Raw genomic sequence first — 21469 nt, 5'->3', positions numbered from 1 at the left:
AGTCCAATGGCATATTTTAAAGAAATAGAACAAAAACTCATCAGATTTGTTTGGAACCACAAAAGACCCCGAATAGCCAAAGCAATCTTAAGAAAAAAGAACAATAATGGAGGTATCACACTTCCTGACTTTGGCTTGTACTACAGGGCTACAATAATTAAAACAGCATGGTATTGGCAGAAAAACAGACACATAGACCAATGGAATAGAATTGAGAACCCAGAAATAAAACCACATAAATATGGACAGATAATTTTTGACAAAGAAGCTAAAAACATACAATGGAGCAAAGACAGCCTCTTCAATAAATGGTGCTGGGAGAATTGGATAGCCACGTGCAAAAGAATGAAACTGGACTGCTATTTGTCACCATGTACCAAAGTTAATTCAAAATGGATCAAAGACTTAAGCATAAGACCTGACACAATAAACTGCATAGAAGAAAACATAGGTACTAAACTTATGGACCTTGGGTTCAAAGAGCATTTTATGAATTTGACTCCAAAGGCAATGGAAGTAAAAGCTAAAATAAACGAATGGGACTATATGAAACTTAAAAGCTTCTGCACAGCAAAAGAAACCATTGACAAAATAAAGAGGCCACCAACTGAATGGGAGAAGATTTTTGCAAACAGTGCCTCCGATAAGGGGCTAGTATCCAGAATATACAAGGAACTCATGCAACTCAACACCAAAAAAACAAACAACCCAATTGAAAAATGGGCAGAGGACTTGAAGAGACATTTCTCCAGAGGACATACAAATGGCAAATAGACATATGAAAAAATGCTCAACATCACTAATCATCAGAGAAATGCAAACCAAAACCACAATGAGATATCACCTCACCCCAGTCAGAATGCCTATCCTCAACAAGACAAATAGTAACAAGTGTTGGAGAGGCTGTGGAGAAAAAGGAACTCTCATACACTGTTGGTGGGAATGCAGACTGGTGCAGCCATTATGGAAGGCAGTGTGGAGGTTCCTCAAAATTTACGCATAGAATTGCCATATGACCCAGCAATCCCTCTCCTGGGTATCTACCCAAAAAATATGAAAACATTTATAGAAAAAGACACGTGTGCTCCAATGTTCATTGCAGCTTTGTTTACGGTGGCCAAGACATGGAAACAACCAAAATGCCCTTCAATAGATGAATGGATAAAGAAGTTGTGGTATATATACACAATGGAATACTATTCAGCGGTAAGAAAAGATGAAATAGGAATATTTGTGACAACATGGATGGATCTTGAGAGTGTAATGCTGAACGAAATAAGTCAGACAGAAAAAGCAGAGAACCATGTGATTTCACTGATATGTGGCATATAAACCAAAAACAACAAAAGAACAAGACAAACAAATGAGAAGCAGAAACTCATAGACACAGACAATAGTTTAGTGGTTATCAGAGGGTAAGGGGGACGGAGGGTGGGAGATGAGGGTAACGGGGATCAAATATATGGTGATGGAAGGAGAACTGACTCTGGGTGGTGAACACACCGTGGGATTTATAGATGATGTAATCCAGAATTGTACACCTGAAATCTGTGTAATTTTACTAACAATTGTCACCCCAATAAATTTTAAAAAATTAATTAAAAAGTAAAAGAAAGAATATGTGGAGGTGGGAGTAAGAGAGAAAGAGGAAGAGAGAGAATCATCACAACCCTTCATAGTATATACTATTATGATTCTTCATTATATAGATGAAGTAATGAAAGAATGAACCAAAGTTCACGTAACTAGTGCTTTTCCATTGCACTGTATTCCTTACTTGGGAACCCAGGAAAGCTTTGTTTCTCAACTTTCAGCATCTCTATAATGATAAGATGCACAAAGGGGCAAAATAACTGAAGAATTTTATTATGACTGTTTGGTGTTAGAACAGACCTGCATCATAGCCTGTCACAAAAAAGGAAATCGGTGGCCGCGTGTATCACAAGCAAGGAATGGCATAGAGCCTATTATAGGAACTAAGAAGAAACAGCAAAACCAACCTGTGAGTTTCCCTCGTCAGTGGCCTCTGATGCAGCTAAAATGAACTGAATCATCTGATTTGTCCAGTTAGAAACTTTGTTGAGTTGTTTTCTGTGCTTAGTGTCAATGTCTACAGCGAGAGGATCTGAGGTCCCCAGGCTTATCAGAGACTATACAGTTCTGGGGAGACAGCTAACAAAGGGAGAGGCTGTGGCCTGGCTTCTTTCCCCCCCATTTTTGTGTTTGTATTCTACTTATATTGATACAGGATAGTTAGCATGTCCCTAGGTAGACAGGGAGGTCCCTGGAGGAATAAACAAAGACAGCCATATCCTAAAACTCCAGGTTTTGAAATCACTCCTTTGCTCAAGGACAAAGTGTAACAAGGTCTTGAGGTTAATCATAAAATTCTTTTTGGCCTGACAAATGGAGCTGATCTGATAGATAAGAGTGTGTTACTTTGCTAATTCCTTTAGGATGGGCAAGCAGAACAAACCTGGTAGACAAATTTCATTAGAATTTCATTAGAAGGCGTCAGTTCCCTTCTTCAAACAGTTTCCTTCTTCAAACAGCTCCCCTTCACCAAACTGGCAAGGGAAGGTATAAAAGTACAAGCTTTTGCCTCAGTCACGGGGCACCCCCATTCGGGACCCCCTCCGGAGCTTTGACTTTTTGCTTTCAATAAACTATCCTCTTTTTAAAACTCTTTGCCTCTCTTGGATCTGTGTTTCCATTCTTGGGTCTCACGAGACACGGAGACACGATCCCAGCCCACACTCAGGAACTGCTGGCAGATCAACATCATTGTGGGGACACAGCCCCAGAAAGTATTTTACAGGCTCTTGGCCTCACGTGGAAAGGTGGTGGCTCGGGTGGTGGATGGCCGTTGGCTGTGGCTGGTTAGCCGATTGGCCGCTGGTATAACTGCTGCGGCTACGGAGGAGAGCCGAGGACTGCCAAGGACTGCCGAGGATTGCCGAGGATTGCCGAGGAGCCGAGGAGCCGAGGAGAGCGGAAGAGAGTAGAGGAACAGAGTCTAGGAGAGTGGAGGAGAGTCGTCGGTCGGTTGGCGGAAAGGCGGATGGCAGGTCACGCATCCGGTGGACCCAGCCTTCAGTGAGACCATAGTGGTATGACTCCCCTACCTGTGGCTCCATGGGTGTTCCTTTTTGGCCTCACCATATCCTGCGTTCTTGTGTGGGGAGCGGGAGCAGAGACCCCGCAGGCCACCCCGCCTGAAAAATGGCGCAGCAAGCAGGGTCTCCTGCACGACAATCATCTACGTCATTTGAGGAATCACAGGAAAAATATTTCTCCATCAGTATGAACTTGAAAAACAAGGTGGGGCATTTTGAGCTTCTCTTCCTATCTAACTTCAGCTAAGAGCCCTACTTATACTAGATATGGGCTTTTCTGAGATTTTTTATGTAAGTTCATATTTTGCATCTCTCTTCCTCTTTCTCTTCCCGTTCTCTAGGGAGAGAAGTTGGGGGTGATCAATATGGTTGTTCCTTGAAGTGGGTAGCAAGTAATCCTCCCTATTACCTGATATAAATTCCCCTTCAATTGCTATTTTGATGAATTTAAATTTGAAATATGCTGTACATTTAAATTCATGTTCCTCTTTCTACACCCACCTATCACCAGAAACATAAACTGGCTTGGGGAAGTTAGAAAAATATTCTGAGCTACTAGACAGAAAATTAAAACAGAGTTTTAGAGAACACTGTGTGTTGAGCTACAGTTTAATTGAAGGTGAGAATTACCAGGGTGAGAACATTGCCAGCCCAAAACACTTAATTCTCCCTCAGTGGTGATTGTAGTCCCAAACTAGAGGGAGCTGTCACATGAGGGGAAAGGGAAGTAGAAAAGGATATGAGAAACAATAAAAATAATTGGAATTTGGAATGTCTGAAGCAAACTCATGATCTCACCCAGAGAATCCATTTGAGAACTGAGGAAGTAAAGGTTCTGGGTTCTAAATTAACAATCACTCCTTTGATACAATGCCTGGATGAGTGTATCCACCCAGTGTTGATTTTTGTATATTACATGATACCATTCTCTTATGATGGTTTTGTCTATCACCTCATCCTGGAAAAGTGAATGTTCGTGGTCTTTTGTTCTACTAATTTGTTCATTTGAACTCACTGTTCCTAGGAAACACTCACTGAAATTATAATGTTATGAACTTCACAAAGGTTTTCTAGAACAAACCCAACTTGGTCCTGACAGTTTTTAAAAAATCTATGCTAGAATCTGTTTGCAGTACATTTTTAGGACTTTTGCATCAACGTTAATAAATAAATTCATCTATAGTTTTTATTTTGTGCATTGTAATAGTTTAACATTAATATTAAACTTACTTCATTAAAATAATGCTTTTGATACTATTGAGCCATTTAATTAGAATTGGAATTATCTTTTTTTTTTCTTTTAAAGACTATTAAATTCCCCTGTATCTGGACCTTGAGCTTTCCTTGGGATAACCCAAGAACAATTTTCTCTATTTCTTCTGTGGAAATTATTCTATATAGATAGTCTAACTATGTAGGGGTTGGTTTGGTATATTTTTCAAGAGAATCATTGATTTAATGCAAGTTTTTAATTTTATGTCTATAAAATTAAACAAAGTAGTCTCTTCTGATTTTTCCTCTGTTCCTGTATTAATTTTGTCCTTGTTATTTCTTATTTTCTTTACTTGCAACTTCTCTACTTTTTTGTTGATGATGTTTATCTTACTGAAAGAAATGTAAAGATTCTGAATTTATACATTCTACTGGTTTTTAGTTTTCTAATTCTTTGATCTCTGCATTTATCTTTATTATCTCCTCCTGCTTTCATTTGATTTTGTTGTTCTTTTCAGTTAATTCACTGATTTTATTCTTTCCTTTCACTGATGTAAGTAATTAAGGTCATGAATTCTCCTTTGAGCACTGCTTTAGCTATATCCCAAAAGTTTTGACGTGTGATTTTCAATTGTCATTTTTCTAGAAGTTTTTCACTTGTTCCCCCGCCCCACCACACTTTAGCCCAAGAGACCATTTCTTTAAGTTTCTGTATGGAAGAGCATTTATCTTTTCTGATTTTCTTATTATTATCTAGCTTGTTGCATTACGGTCAGATAATACTATCTATATCACTCCTACTTTGGGGAACTTATTGCGGTTTTTTTTGTGCCATAATATGTGGTCAATTTCATTAATTTTTTTTGGAACTTGAAAAGTTATATTCTCTATTTTCAATGAAAAACATCCAATATATATCCATCAGATCTAATTTTGATTATGTTAATAATATCTTCTGCATTCATACTTATTTTTTGTTTACTTGGTCTGAGTCCTGAGAAAAGTGAATTAAAGTCACCTATTAGTAGTACATTTCCGAATATTTTCCTTATATCTAGCACCTTAATTTCTGCTTTATGAAAGTTGCTTATATGCTACTTAGAACTTATATATCTCAGATATTCATTATGAATTTTACACTTTCCATTATAAAGTGACTTTTTTTTGTCTTACTCATTTTTTGTTGTTGTTTTTCATCTGAATTTCAGACCAAATAATAAGATTTATATTTTTTGTTTAAAATTCTGACCTTTGCTTCCTTTTCGTTTGCATTCTTTTATGATGTCTTTACCCATAATTTTATTTGTTGACTACGTGAATGAACCTTTCTGAGTCACTTTATTTTAGGTGGGTCCTTTGTATATGGGAAACAGCAGAGTTTTTCATTTAATCTAATCTAGAAATATTTTTATTTTATGGATGAGTGAAGCCCATTTACAATTATTAATATAGCAAATAAGCTGTGCAAATTGGAGGTTATTTTGTTAAATATGCTTTTTACATGAGTATGTCTTTTAAAAAAACCTTTCACTATGTCTTTTTTGTGGTTTTCTAAATTGCAGTTTTTCAGCTACTTAAGAAGTTGAATATTTTGGGGTTGTCTTGATAATTTTATTTTTATATAATGCAATTAGTTCCCTCTTTCTTTGGATAGTTTATTAGTTTTCTGCTATGAACATCATAAAACTAGCTTATATCTTCTCCCCTCCTGTCCCACTTTCTTTGTGTTTAACTTTGTATTCCTAAATACCTTCTAATACAACTACTTGTCTTATCAGTTTTAAGGGGTATCTTTTGACTCCCAGATATTGCAGACAAGGCCATTAGCAAGATTATTCTATATCCTTATTTATTTTCCCGCTTAATCTGAAATTATTGAGAGATGTGTTTTTATTGATCAATTTCTTCTTGTAATTCTGTCTACATCTTCTTATATATTTTGTGACTTTGTTGCTTGGTGCAGAAGGATTCAGTTTTCGTATAATGTTCCGGTGACTTCTTGTTATCATTATGCAATGATCATCTTGGTCTCTACAGTCGCCTTTAGTCTTTGGCTGCATTTTTAAATAGCAATGTAACCACACAAGCTGTCTTCTGTTATTGTTCACTTTGTGTATTGTATTGCATGTCTTGATTTTAATCTTTTCATGTCTTAAGGGATTTTTTGTCACTCATGGGAAGGGTATATAACACTTCTATCAATCCATTCTGAGAACTTCTTTCTTTTAACTCCTAAATTTAAGTTATTTACATTTATTGGATTACCAAGTTTTCTGGATTTGTTTCTATTATCATACATTGTTTTCTATTTTTATGTTTCTTTCTTTTTTCTCCTTTCATGATTTATATTAAATTGATTAAATTTTTAAATAATGTTGAATTTCCCCCTACTGGTCTAAGAGTTTTAAATTCTATTATATAGAGCTACCCCTAAATTTTTAACATGACAACTTGGCAACAACTGATTAACAACTGAAGTTGATAATATCTGTACCCTCCTTCCACACAAGGCAAAGATTTTAGAATGATTTTCTTTATCTGCCTTATTCTCACGTTATTTGTGATTTATCTGTCTTGTTCTTAAATTTAAAAGTTATTATTGTTAATGATTTTTATAGTTATAGTCATTTTTCATTTCTCCTTCTAATTTACCAATATTTTAGACAGGTTTGCTCTTGTTGTTGTGTGTTTCTCATCTTTGTTTCTTGCATCCCAATTTTTCTTTCTGGGTTCTTACTTAAGCGGTAATAAAAGAAAAGCAAATGACAACAATATGATGCCACTTTTTATCCATAAGATTGGCAAAATCTAAAAAGTTAACCAAACTCTGTGTTGGTGAGAATGTGGGAAAATAGATAAAATCGCATATTGGTGGTGGAACTATGCATTAATACAATCTCTATGAAGGCAGTTTTCTAGTATCTATCAATATTAATAATATATATACACTTGTACTCAGCAACTCCCCCTTCAGGATTTTATCCCAGTGAATTTCGCGCACATGTGTATTATAATGGCTATGCAAGCATTGATCACAATAGTGAAAGACTTTCAATAACCCAGCTACCCATCGATAGGAGGAGACAGGCTAAATGAAATATGGTACTTCTATAAAATAGAATACTATATAGTCATATATTTCTACAGTTTAAAAAGTAAAGTTCAGAACAAGGAATTTGGGGAACTGCTATTTGTAAAAATAGGGAGGAAGAATATATACACATACATGCTTCAATATACATTAAAGTTCTCTGGAAGGATAAACATAAAGCTCAGAGCATGGGATGCTTATTGAAGGGTATTGGCAAACTATGCGGGAGGATGGGAGTGAGGCTTTCCTCTGTACACCTTTTCGTGCCTTTTGAGTTTTAAACCACATTAATATATTGCCTATTCAGATAAATTGTATCTTTAAAAAAAAAAAGAATAGTTAGAGGGTAAATGAATACAGGAAATACAGGCAACTCTTTCGAGTTTTGTTATAAAGTTAGGCAGAGTCTACCTTTCCTTAGCTGTGTGACCCAGGCAAGTTACTAAATGTTTCTAAATCTCTATTTTCTCATTCCTAGATAGGGAGCAATATCTACCACACAGGATTATCTTGAAGATAAGAAGACATACGAGTATATCATGCACTTAGCACAGCAGTAGCACACAGGAATGACTCAATAAATGATCGTTATTATTATTGAATTATTATAATTCACAAGTCCATAAAATTTTGGGTTGGAAACCCAGTATTTCCTCGAATCACTAGATGGCATCAGACTCAAATAAATAGGTGCCCCTTTCACTCAGAGCCCAATACAAGGAAGATCTTTGTTTTCCTCATTCCCTACTCCTTTCCCTGAAAAGTCTAGCTCCACTGTCCCTCCTCTTGATCCACGACAGCCATGCTGTGGTTACCCCACTTGACGGGGGCACAAAGGGCTTGAAATTCAGTGCTGGGCAGGGCAGACGGGGTAGAGGTTGTTTGGGGCTCCAAAGAAATCTGAGTGTTTCCTAAGGCTTCCCCTTTCCACTCATAGCTTCCTTTGGAAAGAGTAAAACATGACTGAGTGGGAAAGATACTGAAGGTAAGTGACAAGAAAAGGAAATCAAATGTGTTATAAGGTAGGAGGGGTAAACGAAAAGAACTAGAACTCCGGGACAAGTCAGAATTACTGGTATCTATGGTTACCAGACACACCAGGCATGTAGGGGTTTGTCTATCTAGAGGGACTACTTCAACTGTCAGGGATTATTTATCTGTGTGCCTGACATAAGGTTCACCTGGATGTTTCCCCTGAGAGAACAAATTCCAGTACATCTTACGGTCTGCTGCATCTTCCTGTACTGCCCATCAGAATGCCCGAGTTTTCCTCCCAGATCCATTGCTGATTAGCAGTGTGATTTCAGGCCAGTTTCCCTTTCTATGAAATGAGATTGACTGCTCCATTATTTTCATGATGCCTTGCAGGTTTCAAGTATTGAGTCTGTGAGACTCACTGTACTGAGGCTATCAGAGAATTTTAACAGGTCATCTTCTTCCATGAGAGCTGAAGTTCCATAAGGTTGGGAGATAAAGAAATTATTCTTCTTTTATGAACAGAGGAAGGGCAATTGGTGGGGAGGGGAAAGAACCAGGCCAACCTTCACTCTGACCAAATGGATATTTCACCCTAGTGATACCTGAGAGATGAACAGGTGTGGAGCAGCTAGCTAGGCAGCAGCAGGACAAGCAAAGGCTTATGTGCATAAGGAACGCCCTGCTCTGGCCCCACCCTGCTCCCAATAGTTGCCAGGCAGAAAAAAGTCCAAAACAACACAAGTTCTGGCTGGTGCATTGCTAGGGCTGGAAAGTACCTGCTATTTCCCGGAATGTGAAAGCTTCTGTTTCCTAGAATAGGAACCTTCAATGGTAAGTCCCTCCCGGTAACCAATTAATGTGTACAGCTTTGGATTTCAGTGGTTGGTCCATGTAGGGATGATGGAGAATGAGGACAGTGGAGGAAAGAGATTTATGCATTTATCCAACAGACATTTATTATTGTCCACTATGAATCGTGCCCTGTACCAGGCAGTATAAAGCTTATTATGATACATGGCCTCCCTCCCCGCCTCTAGGAGTTCATGGTCTAATGGAAAGACAAAGGGGGAGAGGGTTACAGAGTTTAATAAAGGCTGAGAAAGAGGTGCACCCCCAGAGCAATGGTGCACATGGAAAGGGCACTTCCTCCAGACAGAGGAGATAAGGGAAGGCTTCCTGGAAGAACTAAACCCTGAGTTAAGTCTGAAGAAAGTGGGGTAATTCGGGGGAGGGTAGTGCCGGGAAACCACATGCAAAGGCACAAAGGTATTAGGAGGGCAGGACTTTGGTGTGTCTGGAGCAACAGGAGAGCGCTGGACAAACAGGCTGGAAAACGCTGCGTGCGCTGAGAAAGACCTGAGCAGAAAGCGATGCAGAGCACCTGCAGGGTTTTACAGAAGTGACATCGTTCTCTGTGCCTTCTAGAAAGAAAGAATGACTTCATGAACAATGGCTGGACGAGGTGAACCAACAATAGGGAACCCTCTTTGGAGGTGAGATAGTCTAAGACCACGAATGGAAGTTATAACCATGGGACTAGAAAGATAATGGAATCAGAGCTATTCGGAGCAAGAAGGAAGAGCTTTACTTGATCTCATTAGGAATTAGAGATTACGAACATAAAATGCAATGTAATTTGTTAGTTGGGAGTGTAGACTCTGGTGTCAGGCCTGACCCCAGATTCAAACGCCAACTCCATCACTGTAGAACCTTGGGAAAGTTATTTAATCTCTTTCAGACTAAGTTTCCTCATCTCTAAAACAGGGATAATAATAACCAACTTCACAGGGTTGAGGATAAGGACTAAAAATGATAATACATGAAAAACACTCAGCATAGTTCCTGCCCATATTAAAACTCCATAAACAGTAGGTGTTATCAATTTTTTATTAACATTATTCATTATGGAACTGTGCTCTACCCCTCCAGGCCCTAGTTCCCCCCAATATATCCAACACTGGTGGGAATGGGGAGGCTACCGGAAGGCAACCTCATGAACATGTGTGTCACCTTGCCTAATACGTACATCAAGGACAGATGAAAGACTGACAGGATAACCAGCCAAATAGTAACCGTGGTTATCTCTGGGAAGTGAAACCAGGGTCAGGTTTACTTTCCTATATGAATGTGTGCTACTTATACAATAAGGAAAGATATTTTAAAATATACTTATTATGCCACCAGACAAAGCTCTGTTCATCAGCACCCCGTCCCCGGCCCTGGCAAAAGCACACGTGGTCCAAATGTCCATCATGCTTCCAGCCCCAGGAACAGCTAACTAAGGTACCAGAGGCACCGCCCGGGGAGACTCCAAGCGGGCGCTGCTCGGGTCATGACAACGGCCACGAGGGGGCGCAGTGTCCCCGGGCCCTCAGTCCTGCAGCTGCTGCTGCACTAGGCGGGAGTAGAGGTCCTGCCCCTCCAGGAGCTGGGCGTGCTCCTGCAGCTCCCCCTGCCTGAGCACCAGGATCTGGTCAGCACTCTGAATCGTCTGCAGCCTGTGAGCGATCACCAGCACCGTCCGGTCCCCGCGGGACTGCCAGTCCTGCAGCTGAAGGGGAGGATCGTAAAGCCTCAGGAAGGTAGGAGTGGGACGGACACCACACCCCAGTGGGCACCGTCTCTTGCGGTTGTGGGTAAAGAAGGCATGAAGCGTGAGAAGGCAGGAAAGAGCGGCAGGTAAAGGGCTGCGCCGCCCTTCTCTCAGCGGTACTAGCGGATGGGAGAGGCAGCCATGCAGAATCCCCAGTGGGATGGTCCCCACACACATATTCTACATTCCAGTGCCCACCACTAAGAAGGCAGACACTCCTTCCACTAGTGGGCCGTCGTCCCCCCTCTGGCTGATTCCGCACAGGCTGACCCTTCACACCTGACCTGTCAGTTCCCATGTCCCCTGCCCCTCCCGCCCAGTACTCACGGCCTGCTCACACTGGACGTCCAGCGCACTGGTGGCTTCATCCAGGATGAGGACCCGCGGGTCCCGCACAAGGGCCCGAGCAATGGCCAGACGTTGTTTCTGTCCCACAGCCAACTGGTTCCCTTTCTCCCCCACATCTGAGGAAACCGAGAAGCAACCGTCCTCAGACACAAGTGACCACGTCGACACCCCCCTACAAGCAGGGACACAACTGGTGTTTCCACTAGCACCGGTAAGAGGTCTGAGGGCCCTGTGTAAGGAGGGTGCTGGGGTGGAGACGGCTGGGGCTGCCTGCGGACAGCTCGAGGTGCTGGGGAAGGCGGGGAAGTGGGAGCCAGAAAGGGCAAGGGGACCGCAAACACGGACTTAGAGGGACACAGCCCTGCCCCCAAGAATAAGCTCCAGCTTCTCTTTTGGCTGAAGGTACCTGTATTCAGTCCATGCTCCATTTCTGTTATGAACTCATCCGCTCTGGCAGCCTGGGCAGCAGCCATCACCTTTTCGTCACTGCAGCTCTCCAGCCCATAAGCGATGTTGTCCCTCACAGAACCCGAGAACAGCACAGGCTCCTGCCCGACCAAAGCCACCTGTGCGGAGTAATGGGAGCAGAGGCCGGGGTGTGAACCCCCAGGGCAGGGCTCCTCCTTACCTCCTCACCTGCCTCCCTCAGAATGGACTCCTGTTTCTTTCCATGACCTCCCATGCTGTCTGCACATGCTTCTTCCCTCCTATCTCCCAGCCTCCTTCCTCCCCACACACCTGTCGGTGCAGGTAGTGGTGTTCATACTGGGAGATGGTCTACCCATCCAGCAGCAGTTTCCCCCTGGGGGGCTGGTACAGATTCTGCAGCAGGGCAGCCACTGTGCTCTTCCCAGACCCATTGGGTCCCACCAGTGCAGTCATCTGACCGGGATGTAGCGTGAACGTCAGCCCCTAGAAAAGCCAGGAAAGAGTAAGGGGCCTACCTCTTCCCCCTCAGGACCCCGCCCCTTGTCTTTCTATCACAGGTAAGATGGGCTTCTCAGAAGCCAGTGATGTACAGGCCGTGATGCCTGGTCACACGTAAGCAGCAGGGAGCGAGGGGTCCAGTTCCCTCCGCGTGGCCTGTTGCAGGTACCTTGAGCACAGGCTGGTCAGGGCGACTGGGATATGCAAAGGACACATCCTGGAATTCCACTCGCCCCTGCAGAGTGGGGGGGGCCAGTGTCCCTGGTGGAGGCAGATTTGGCTGTTGGTCCAGGTAGCAAAAACCTTCTCAGCTGCCCCCACGTTGCTCAGCATATCCCCGTACATGTACACCAGGGTCTGGAAAACAGGAGTGGAGGGGGCAGCTAATCAAACATAGCTCCACCAGAAACCAGCTTCCCAGCTCGTCACATACCTCTGCCGCACCCCGGCCCAGCCACACTTCTCCCCTCATCCAAAAAGGATTGTCTACCTTTCAATGTGCGATTTGGATGAATTTAAAACAGCACCAATACTCCACTGTTCCAATTGTAAAGGATGGAGACGTCCATACCCTCCCACACAGCGCGACTTCTATCCCAGCCCTTTTCAGTTACTTGTGTGTTACTTGTGCACTGGGCCATCTTCCCTCATCAGACAGGGAACGCCTTAGAAGCAGGCACTGTGCCTACCTCACCTTGGTAACCACCCAAGCGCTCCACACATAAAAGGTGTTTAACAAATGTCTGGGGAAATTATAAAATAAAGCCTGAAATGAAGTAACTAATGATTTTTGAAAACTGGTAAATATAGGAAAAGAACATAATGCTAGCTCTGCCTTCCTAATCAAACTGCACGACTGGGTAACCAAATAGCAGATGAGGGGAAGTCTCTTCCAGCTAATGAATAAAGGAATGGTAGTGTCGCCATCTCTGCAACTCCTAAGTTAATGGATGTAGGCACTGAGCATCAATGGCTGATGTCACCACAGACATACACGAGAGAGATAAATTTAATATATACACTTACATTACATGTATCAGACATGTGAAAATTTGAGCACTGACTGTATTTGATGAATTTTAGGAATTATTGTTAACTTTTCTGGTGTGATATTGGCTTTGTGGTTTTACTTTTTAATGTTTATATTTTAGAGATACATAGTGAAATATTTACAGATGAAATTATATCTTGGATTTCCTTCAAAATAATATGAACGGGGGAAGAGGGTGGGGTACAGATGAAACAAGATTGGTCACAAATGGATAACTATTAAAGCAGGTGGTGGATACATGTGGGTTCATTATAGTTTGTCTTTTGGGTTTTTTGCCTATGTTTTAAATTCTTCATAACACAATGAATTAGGATTTTTGTTTGTTTGTTTTGTTTTCTGTTTTTGAGGAGAACCAATAAAGCACAAGACTCGGAAGCCAGAGAGAAAAACGGGGCAAAAAAGAGCATGAGCGAATCCCAACTCACCTGCACTTCCTGGCCCACGTCCTCCTGGAAGAGCAGAAAGGAGAGCAGCCCGCCCCGGGTGAGGTTCCCCGCCAGGATCTGCTGCAGCCCACAGCTCAGCATCAGCACCTGCATCGCCAGGTGCACCATCTGGAAAGGGGTGGGGAGGGGTGGTAAGGCGAGGCTGAGCGAGACTCTTCCCACTCTTTCCCCTCCCTGTCCCCAGAACATTGAGCAGCAGGGACCTCAGAGCCGGCCGCAGGCTTCCCACGCTTTCCCTGCCCCTCCCTGGGCCCTTCCACCCGCCACTCAGCCTTCTCACCCTCTGTAAGAGCCCGTAGAGAGCCCGTTCCAGGTCTCGGCGCCACCACAGCTGTTGGCATCGTTCAAGGGCCTCCTTATAGCGACAGACCTCGTGCTCCTCGGCCCCAAAACTGCGCACAGTCTGCAGCCCTCCGACTACCTCCCGCACCACCTGCCCCGCCTTTGCCACCGCATCCTGGATCTCCAGAAGCACTGCCTGGAAAAACATGCAGGAGTGATTCTACAGAAGACAACGGACCCCATGTCTCACTCCAGCTCCGGGATGCTCTTCAATCTACCTAAAAAATCATACTGTTCCCTTTCCCTCTTCCTTACATTTACGTCCAGAAGGAATAAAATGAGAGTGAAGGAGGGAGGGATTTTTTTATTACTGAGCTCTCGGTGCTGGGCAGTATAGGAGATACTCACTTTTTTTTTAACCTTCATTTGAGCTAATTCAAACAACACCCAGTGTTTGAATGAACAAAGAAGGGGCAGTTTCCCAAGGAGCCACAGCTAGTTAACAGAAGGTGGAGATGTAACTTAAAACGGATCGAAGACCTAAACCTAAGAGCTAAACCTATAAAACTCTTAGAAGAAAACACAGGGGGAAAGCTTCATGACACCAGATTTGGTAATGGTTTCTTGGGTATGACACCAAAAGCACAGGAAACAAAATAAAAAATAGATAAATTTGACTTCATCAAAATTAAAAACTTTTGTGCATCAAAGGACTCTATCAATAGAATGAAAAGAAATCCACACAATGGGAGAGAATACTTACAAATCATATATCTGTTAAAGGGATAATACCCAGGATATATAAAGAACTCCTACAACTCAACAATTTAAAAACAACTCAATTTAAAAATGAGCAAAGGACTTGAATAGACATGTCTCCAAAAAAGATTTAAATACATAAAATGATGCTTAACATCGCTAATCACTAGGGGAACAAAAGTCAAAGCATAATGAGACATCACCTCACAATCATTATGATGGCTATTATTTTTTTAAAAAGCTGATACACACACACACACACACACACACACACACACACTATTCAACCATTAAAAAGGAAATCCTGCCTTTTGTGACAATATGGATGGACTTTTAAGGGCATTATGCCAAGTGAGATAAGTCAGACAGAGAACGATAAAAACTATGAGCTCATTTATATGTAGGATATAAAAAAATAAAATACTGAATTCGTAGGAAGAGATCTTAGAAGAGACACGGAATAGAAAGATAAAGATACGAGGGTAGGGAAACTGGATGAAAGTGGTCAAAAGGTACAAATTTCCAGTTATAAGATAAATAAGTACTAGGAATGTAATTTTTTAAAAACAGACAGAAGATAACAAGTGCTGGAGAAGGATGTGGAGAAATTGAAACCCTGTGTTTTGCTAGTAAAACTGCAAAATGGTGCAACTGCTGTGGAGAACAGTATGGTGTCTCTTCAAAAACTTAAAAATAAAGTTACCACACAATCCAGAAATCCTACTTCTGGGAATGTATCAAAAAGAATTGAAAGCAGAGACTCAGACAGATATTCGCACACCCCTGCTCATGCAGCATTCACAAGAGCCAAAAGGTGAAAGCAACCCAAGTGTCCATCACTACATGAATGGATAAATAAAATGTGCTCTGTGCATCTATGGAATATTATTCAGCCTTAAAAAGGAGGAAAGTTCTGACACCTGCTACCACATGGATGAACTTTGAAGACGTTATGCTAAGTGATATAAGCCAGTCACTAAAAGACAAATACTGTGTGAACCAATTCATAGAATATGTAAAGTAACCAAGTTCATAGAGACAGAAAGCAGAATGGTGGTTGCCAGGGGCTGACATAGGAGGAATAGGGAATTACTGTTTAATGGGAACCGAGTTTCAGTTTGGGAAGATGAAAAAAGTTCAGTAGATGGATGGTGGTGATGGTTGCACAACAATATCAAAGAATTTAATGCCACTGAAACGGTACATTTAAAAATGGTTAAAATGGTAAATTTTATGTTATGTATACTTCACAATTTTTTAAAAATAGAGATGGTGGAGCTAACATTCAGACTCAGGTCTTCCTGACTGCACGTTCCACTTTCTCTACACTCGTGCTGACTATCAAGGGGTAAACTCTCTACCTAAGACCCTCTAAATGGCTATTTTAATCTTTTGTGGGAAAGGTTATGTACAGACTCTTTTGAGAATCTGATGAAAATTACCCTCTCCCCAGAAAAAGGTGCCCTCCCTTCTTCCTTCCCTCTAACACACACACACACACCCCGGGGTCGTGGGCCATCTGAAGCCTGTCAGAACTGCCATCCTAAGGGCTGAGAAGACAAGACGTCCAGGAGGGCCCCCTAACGCCACACATACCTGATGGCGGGCATTGTACACCTTTTCAGCCGCTATCATGAAAGGCACCTCGAGCAGAGACAGTAAGGTGAGTCGAGGCGACAGGCTGAGCATGAAGCTGTATAGTCCCACCACTTTCACCAGGCTTCTCAAGAGCATATTGGCATTAAGAGGAAGCCAGTTACTCATCAGCTTGGTATCCGAGTTTAGCCTTGAATTCAGCTCCCCTGGGGAGGAAGGAGCAGGTGAGGAGACCTGTGTAATGAGAACCCCCAGAGACTCCCTCCTGACCGCCCCTCTGGCACAGCCCCTCCTCTGAACAGCCTTCCTCACTTTTGGAGACACCAGTGGAGGCTGCCTCGCCACCCGGGCCCAGAAGAGAGAGAAGCAGCTCCAGGCCCTGGCCCCATGGGTGCAGGCGAGGGGAGAGGCTGAGTGGTGGAGGGTAACTGAGCGACAGGGGGTTCAGGGGAACCCCAAACCTGGACTCCAGGCCCCACCTGTCTTAGTCTCCTGGAAGAAACCGAGGTCCTGGCGCAGGAGGGAGGAGAAAAGCTGCTCCCGGATCCGCAGATTGATTCTGGACATGATGAAGGTGAAGGAGCCTCCTCGGAGGCCGGCAGACAGCGAGCTGTGGGTCGGGAGCGGACAGGAGGATGAAGGGAGAGACAGAGAAGGAGGGAGTAAGTGAGGAAAGTGAGGAGAAAGCACAGAATGAAAAGAAATACAAAGATGGGGCAAGAATACCATGAGAGGCAGGACAGAAACAAATAAGAGAGGAAGAGAGGCGAGAGGGGCAGGAATAAACAGAGGAAGAAAAAAGAGGACATGGTGAGCTAGATGTAAGAACAAAAGCCTAACATGCACAAACTCACCAGTATTTATGGAGTTCACTCCGTACTACACACAAGGGAAGAATACGGTAGAAATGAAAAGATACTGGGAACCTGGCCTTCGTCCAGGCTCCCCTCTGTCCCCCTCAAAGTCCTTCTTCTTAGTCCCAGATACTTCACTGTGGGAACCGCAGCAATGAACTCCATGCCACCCAGTGTCTGGAGCCGAGTCAGGCTGTTCCCCATCTCTATCGCCCCTGGAGTTGGAGAACTCCTCTTAGACCAACCAGATTTTTACAATAAAACATGAAGGAAACATGTGAAAGCATGGAAACAGGTATTTTACAAAATATGGGTTTCTGATACAAATCTAGTTACCATGTTTAGAAGGCTGTTGGGACATAGTCAGACATAAAATGATGAATGTTTGGACTTCGGTGATCATAATGAGAAAGGCGAGAAAAGAGCCACAGGAGACACATTTTGAAAGTAAAAATGACAGGGCCAGTTGTGAACATGAGAAAGGCATCACAGCGCTGCTGCGTGGGGCCCAGGATACTGATGGTTTCCTGAAAGGGAACAGGAAGAGGGAGCCACCAGGTGGGCATGGGATGTACTTGCAGCTCTGGGGATGTGGAGTGAGACGAGAGTGGATTCAGAAAAACGTTCTTAAAGATCAATGAACTGAGTCGCAAGAAAAGTCCATATTTAAGGGTCTAGAAAAGGAAAATTCTCCAGAGGAGGGAGAGTGGATTGGGAAGTGAAAAGGGAGTTCATAAAAGCTAACTGAAAAAAAGAGATCAATAATAAGATATTATTAAAATGCTAAGTGCTACAGAGAAGCAAAGAGAACTGAGGACTAACTTTTTTTTTTAAAAAAGCTTGATCAATGAGAAATTCACTTTTGAGTAATTGGTTTCAACAAAGAGTAGCAAGTAGGCAATGAAGGCATGATAAAGAACTGGTTTCGGAGGCATTCTAAATGAAACATGACCACACAAAGGAGTGGCCTCAGGCTGGTACTAGAGCAAGGCCACAAGGGACTTGCATGACCTTGGGAGTGAGCAACTCCTTAAGTAGTGCACCCTAGGTGCCTCCCTCACCTCATCCCAGTCTCGGCCCCATCATGTAGTTAGTTACTAGTTAGTTAGTCAGTTAGGTAGTTAGTAAGTAGAGAGCAGACTCCTGGGTATGTCTAACAAGGGACGGAAAAGCAAATGAAGTAGAAAACATTAAAGATACTGGAAAGAAAGGTGATAAGCATCGGAATAAGATCTTCAGCAAGTGACAAGATGAGTTAGGGCAGAAGGGCCAGGAGGGACATGCCCACCTGACAGGAGGATGACTTTGGAAACAAACTTAGGGTGGAAGGTAGAAGACGGAAAACAGAAATGGAATTCCACGGATAAAAATGTCGAGAGGCATCTGAGAGACACTGCATTTGACACATGAACTCCTTTTGTACAACACACACCATACTTGTACTATAATAATGTAATATACACTTTGAAGATGGGCAACTATGGTGAACGAAGGAATACATGAATGTATGCATGAAATGAATGGTAAATGAATAAATACATGCGTATTTTACTTTAACTACTTTGTACTTCATGCACAAAAGGATCTGAAAACAGGAAAGTGAGGGCCCCTGTAAATATGTGGGGCTAGCAGGTGGACCCAATCACCCATCACCTACCTCCCAAAGGAGAAAAGACACATGAAAAAGATGGCGCTGGCAAAAGCTTCAGGGTCAAAATCACCTCCCAGGATGTCAATCACGCGACCAGAATAGTAAGGGATTAATGTCTCACCTGAAAGAGCATAAAGGATGAGAGATGAACGTGCTGGTGCCAAGGGCCTTCTCCCACCTCCACTTCCCAATACCTCTCCTGACTCACCCCACACGGCAATCACAAGGAAGACGAAGGCGGCGGCGAGGAAAGGCAGGTCTGGCCTGGAGAGCTTCAGCAACCGCCACATCAAGGCCTTGTTCTCCTGGCCCTGCTCCCTGTCCTGGGCTCCGGGAGGGCTCAGCACAGCCCACACTGCCCAGCTTAGCCCTGCAGCCCCATAGCCCAGCAGCAGCCAGCTCCAAGGGGCTGAAGCCACTCTGACTGGGGGAGCACTCCAGGCCCCTGGGACCAGGGCCCTCAGGGACAGGAACAGGGGGGTCAGCAGGCAGAGCAGGGGCAGCAGTGTTCCCACAAGTCCCAGCAGCCCTCCCAGCTTTAGTAGCCACCACAGTCCTCCGAGTCGTAGGGTCCCCTCCAGCCATAGGCCTGGAAGCCCTCGGGGAAGCAGCGTCCCCAGAGTCCCCTGAAGCAGCCAGAGTAAAGCCGAGTCCGCCAGGAGCAGGGAGGCCCAGGGTCTCAGGTCAGGGAGCCGCATGGTGGGACCTACGGGATTAAGGTGAGAAATTAGAGAAATGGAGTCCCAATCCTTGACCCGGTCCTCCCCACCCCCACTCCGCCCGACCGTCCATAGGCTTCTCATTTTCTCCGATCCTATCCTGAAACATCCCCTGGGTGCCCCGTGCCCCATGACAGAAGGCACTCTGCCTGTCAGAGGAAACTGGGAAGCCTGGCCTTCAGCTGCCTTCATCCTTAAAAAAAATAAAAACCGTGACCCCCTCCTTCACTCCGCCCCCGCCTGCTGCAGGCGGAGTTCCAAAGAGCTGGGTAGTCGCTGCCTTTACACCCTCCGGGTTCCAGGGGGACAAGAAGCTGGACCGCGGCGGGGGCTAGGGAAGGGTGGGTTCGGATGCATCCCCGTTAGCGCTCCAGGTTTCCATCCGCACGAACTCACCAGCGGCGGTTCGGGACTGCAGTCCCGAGGTCTTTCCATGAAGTGCTGCTGACTGAGCTCTGAAATCCAGTCCCGGGGCCTCAACTTCGTTTCCCCGTTTGGTCCACGGTGACGCCTTCCAAGCGAGGGCGTCCCGGCGCCCGCCGCTTTCGCTTTCACTTCCCGGGCCACGGTCCTGTTTCTCCACAGGGCGGCCAGCGGGCGGCGCGCGACACCTGCCTGCAGAACACGAACCCGGTCCCCAACTCCTGCCCGCCCTTGCCAGGCTCCCAGCGAGCCTCCCAACCTTATCAACACTTACTCTGTAATAGAAAACTACCGTATGGCAATTTAAAAAAAATGTCACTAAGTAAAATAAAGCTTTGCTCCACACGCAATGTGACTGAGCTCTGACCCCCAGCTTTTCTGACTCATTTGGCCTCCACTCAGGTCAGGACCAGGAATCCCTTTTCTCTCCATCAGAGACCTGTCTCTGACGTTTGGCTGGCTCAACCTGATTCTAGAACTTTCTAAAAAATGGAGATTATCCTGACTGTCTATGTCGAGACTGGAGTCTGGGTTTTGTGTTCCCTTCCCCCACCCCAGTTGTCCTGACCATTATCGGGATGGTCACATGACCACTGCTGGAGTGTCCCATGAGGGATGCAAACGTCCTGAATTTTCTGACCCTTCCCCTCAGACCCTCCAAAGGCACACGTGACCCACCACCGCACCTCTGACCGTAACGTCACCCTGAAGTGCTGGGCGCTGGGCTTCTACCCTGCGGAGATCACCCTGACCTGGCAGCGTGACGGGGAGGACCTGACCCAGGACACAGAGCTCGTGGAGACCAGGCCCGCGGGGGACGGGACCTTCCAGAAGTGGGCAGCTGTGGGGGTGCCTTCCGGAGAGGAGCACAGATACACGTGCCATGTGCAGCACGAGGGGCTGCCTGAGCCTCTGACCCTGAGATGGGGTACAGGAGGGGGCCGTGGGCACAGAGCCTCTTCTCAGGGAAAGTGGGGGCCTCCGGAGGACTTCAGGTCGGAACTGAGGCCTGGGGGTCAGGGCCCTCACCTTCCCGTCCCTTCCAGAGCCGCCTCCTCAGGCCGCCATCCCCACTGGCATGGTGGTGGGCGTCACTGCTGGGCTGCTCCTCCTTGGAGCTGCGGTCACTGGAGCTGTGCTGTGGAGGAGGAAGCGCTCAGGTAGGGAAGGGACGGGGACTGAGGTGTCTTGTCCCACTGGGGGGTTTCAAGCCCCAGGTAGACATGTGTCCTGCCTCGTTAGTGGGAAGGACCATCCACACACGTGTGCTTTCCCTGTCTAGGGCCCTATTTCTAACACTTTATTAATGTACATGTGAACATGAGGGACAGATTTATCACCTTGATGATTCTGGTGATGGGGACCTGATTCTCCATAGTCACAGGTAAGAACGGAAGGTCCCTGCTGAGGACAGACCTCCAGG

The 21469-nt window shown here is 44.6% G+C and overlaps 1 protein-coding gene and 2 long non-coding RNA genes across 8 annotated transcripts in view; 2 read left to right on the top strand and 1 right to left on the bottom strand.

Annotated features, from left to right (window-relative positions):
- The window catches only part of LOC109440036 (patr class I histocompatibility antigen, A-126 alpha chain), a 221823-nt gene that overhangs the window by 150166 nt on the left and 50188 nt on the right, over positions 1-21469 (top strand). The gene's annotated exons all lie outside the window — the stretch shown is intronic.
- Positions 3239-14085, top strand: LOC141571646 (uncharacterized). Of its 5 annotated transcripts, XR_012496576.1 has the most exons (6): positions 3239-8404; positions 8788-8881; positions 9823-9890; positions 10582-11549; positions 13664-13799; positions 13947-14085. It is a non-coding gene; the product is annotated as an uncharacterized LOC141571646 (long non-coding RNA). The 5 variants fall into 5 exon arrangements; XR_012496580.1 differs by lacking the exon at positions 13947-14085 and having other exon boundaries at positions 3240-8404; positions 13667-13799; XR_012496579.1 differs by lacking the exon at positions 13947-14085 and having other exon boundaries at positions 3240-8404; positions 13628-13748.
- On the bottom strand, positions 10273-20178 carry LOC141571645 (antigen peptide transporter 2-like). Its single transcript, XM_074332886.1, is given in 13 exon segments — positions 10273-10948; positions 11318-11454; positions 11745-11904; positions 12077-12250; positions 12435-12562; positions 12565-12622; positions 13742-13870; positions 14043-14240; positions 16400-16605; positions 16879-17009; positions 18911-19025; positions 19113-19610; positions 20020-20178. Coding segments are annotated over 12 exon segments (2106 nt in total). The 5' UTR covers positions 19603-19610; positions 20020-20178; the 3' UTR covers positions 10273-10768.

This window comes from Rhinolophus sinicus, linkage group LG05 (assembly GCF_036562045.2).
Source record: "Rhinolophus sinicus isolate RSC01 linkage group LG05, ASM3656204v1, whole genome shotgun sequence".
NCBI classification, from domain to species: domain Eukaryota; kingdom Metazoa; phylum Chordata; class Mammalia; order Chiroptera; family Rhinolophidae; genus Rhinolophus; species Rhinolophus sinicus.
The sequence above is the reverse complement of the archived record's forward strand: the minus strand, read 5'-3'. Positions and strand labels throughout refer to the sequence as shown.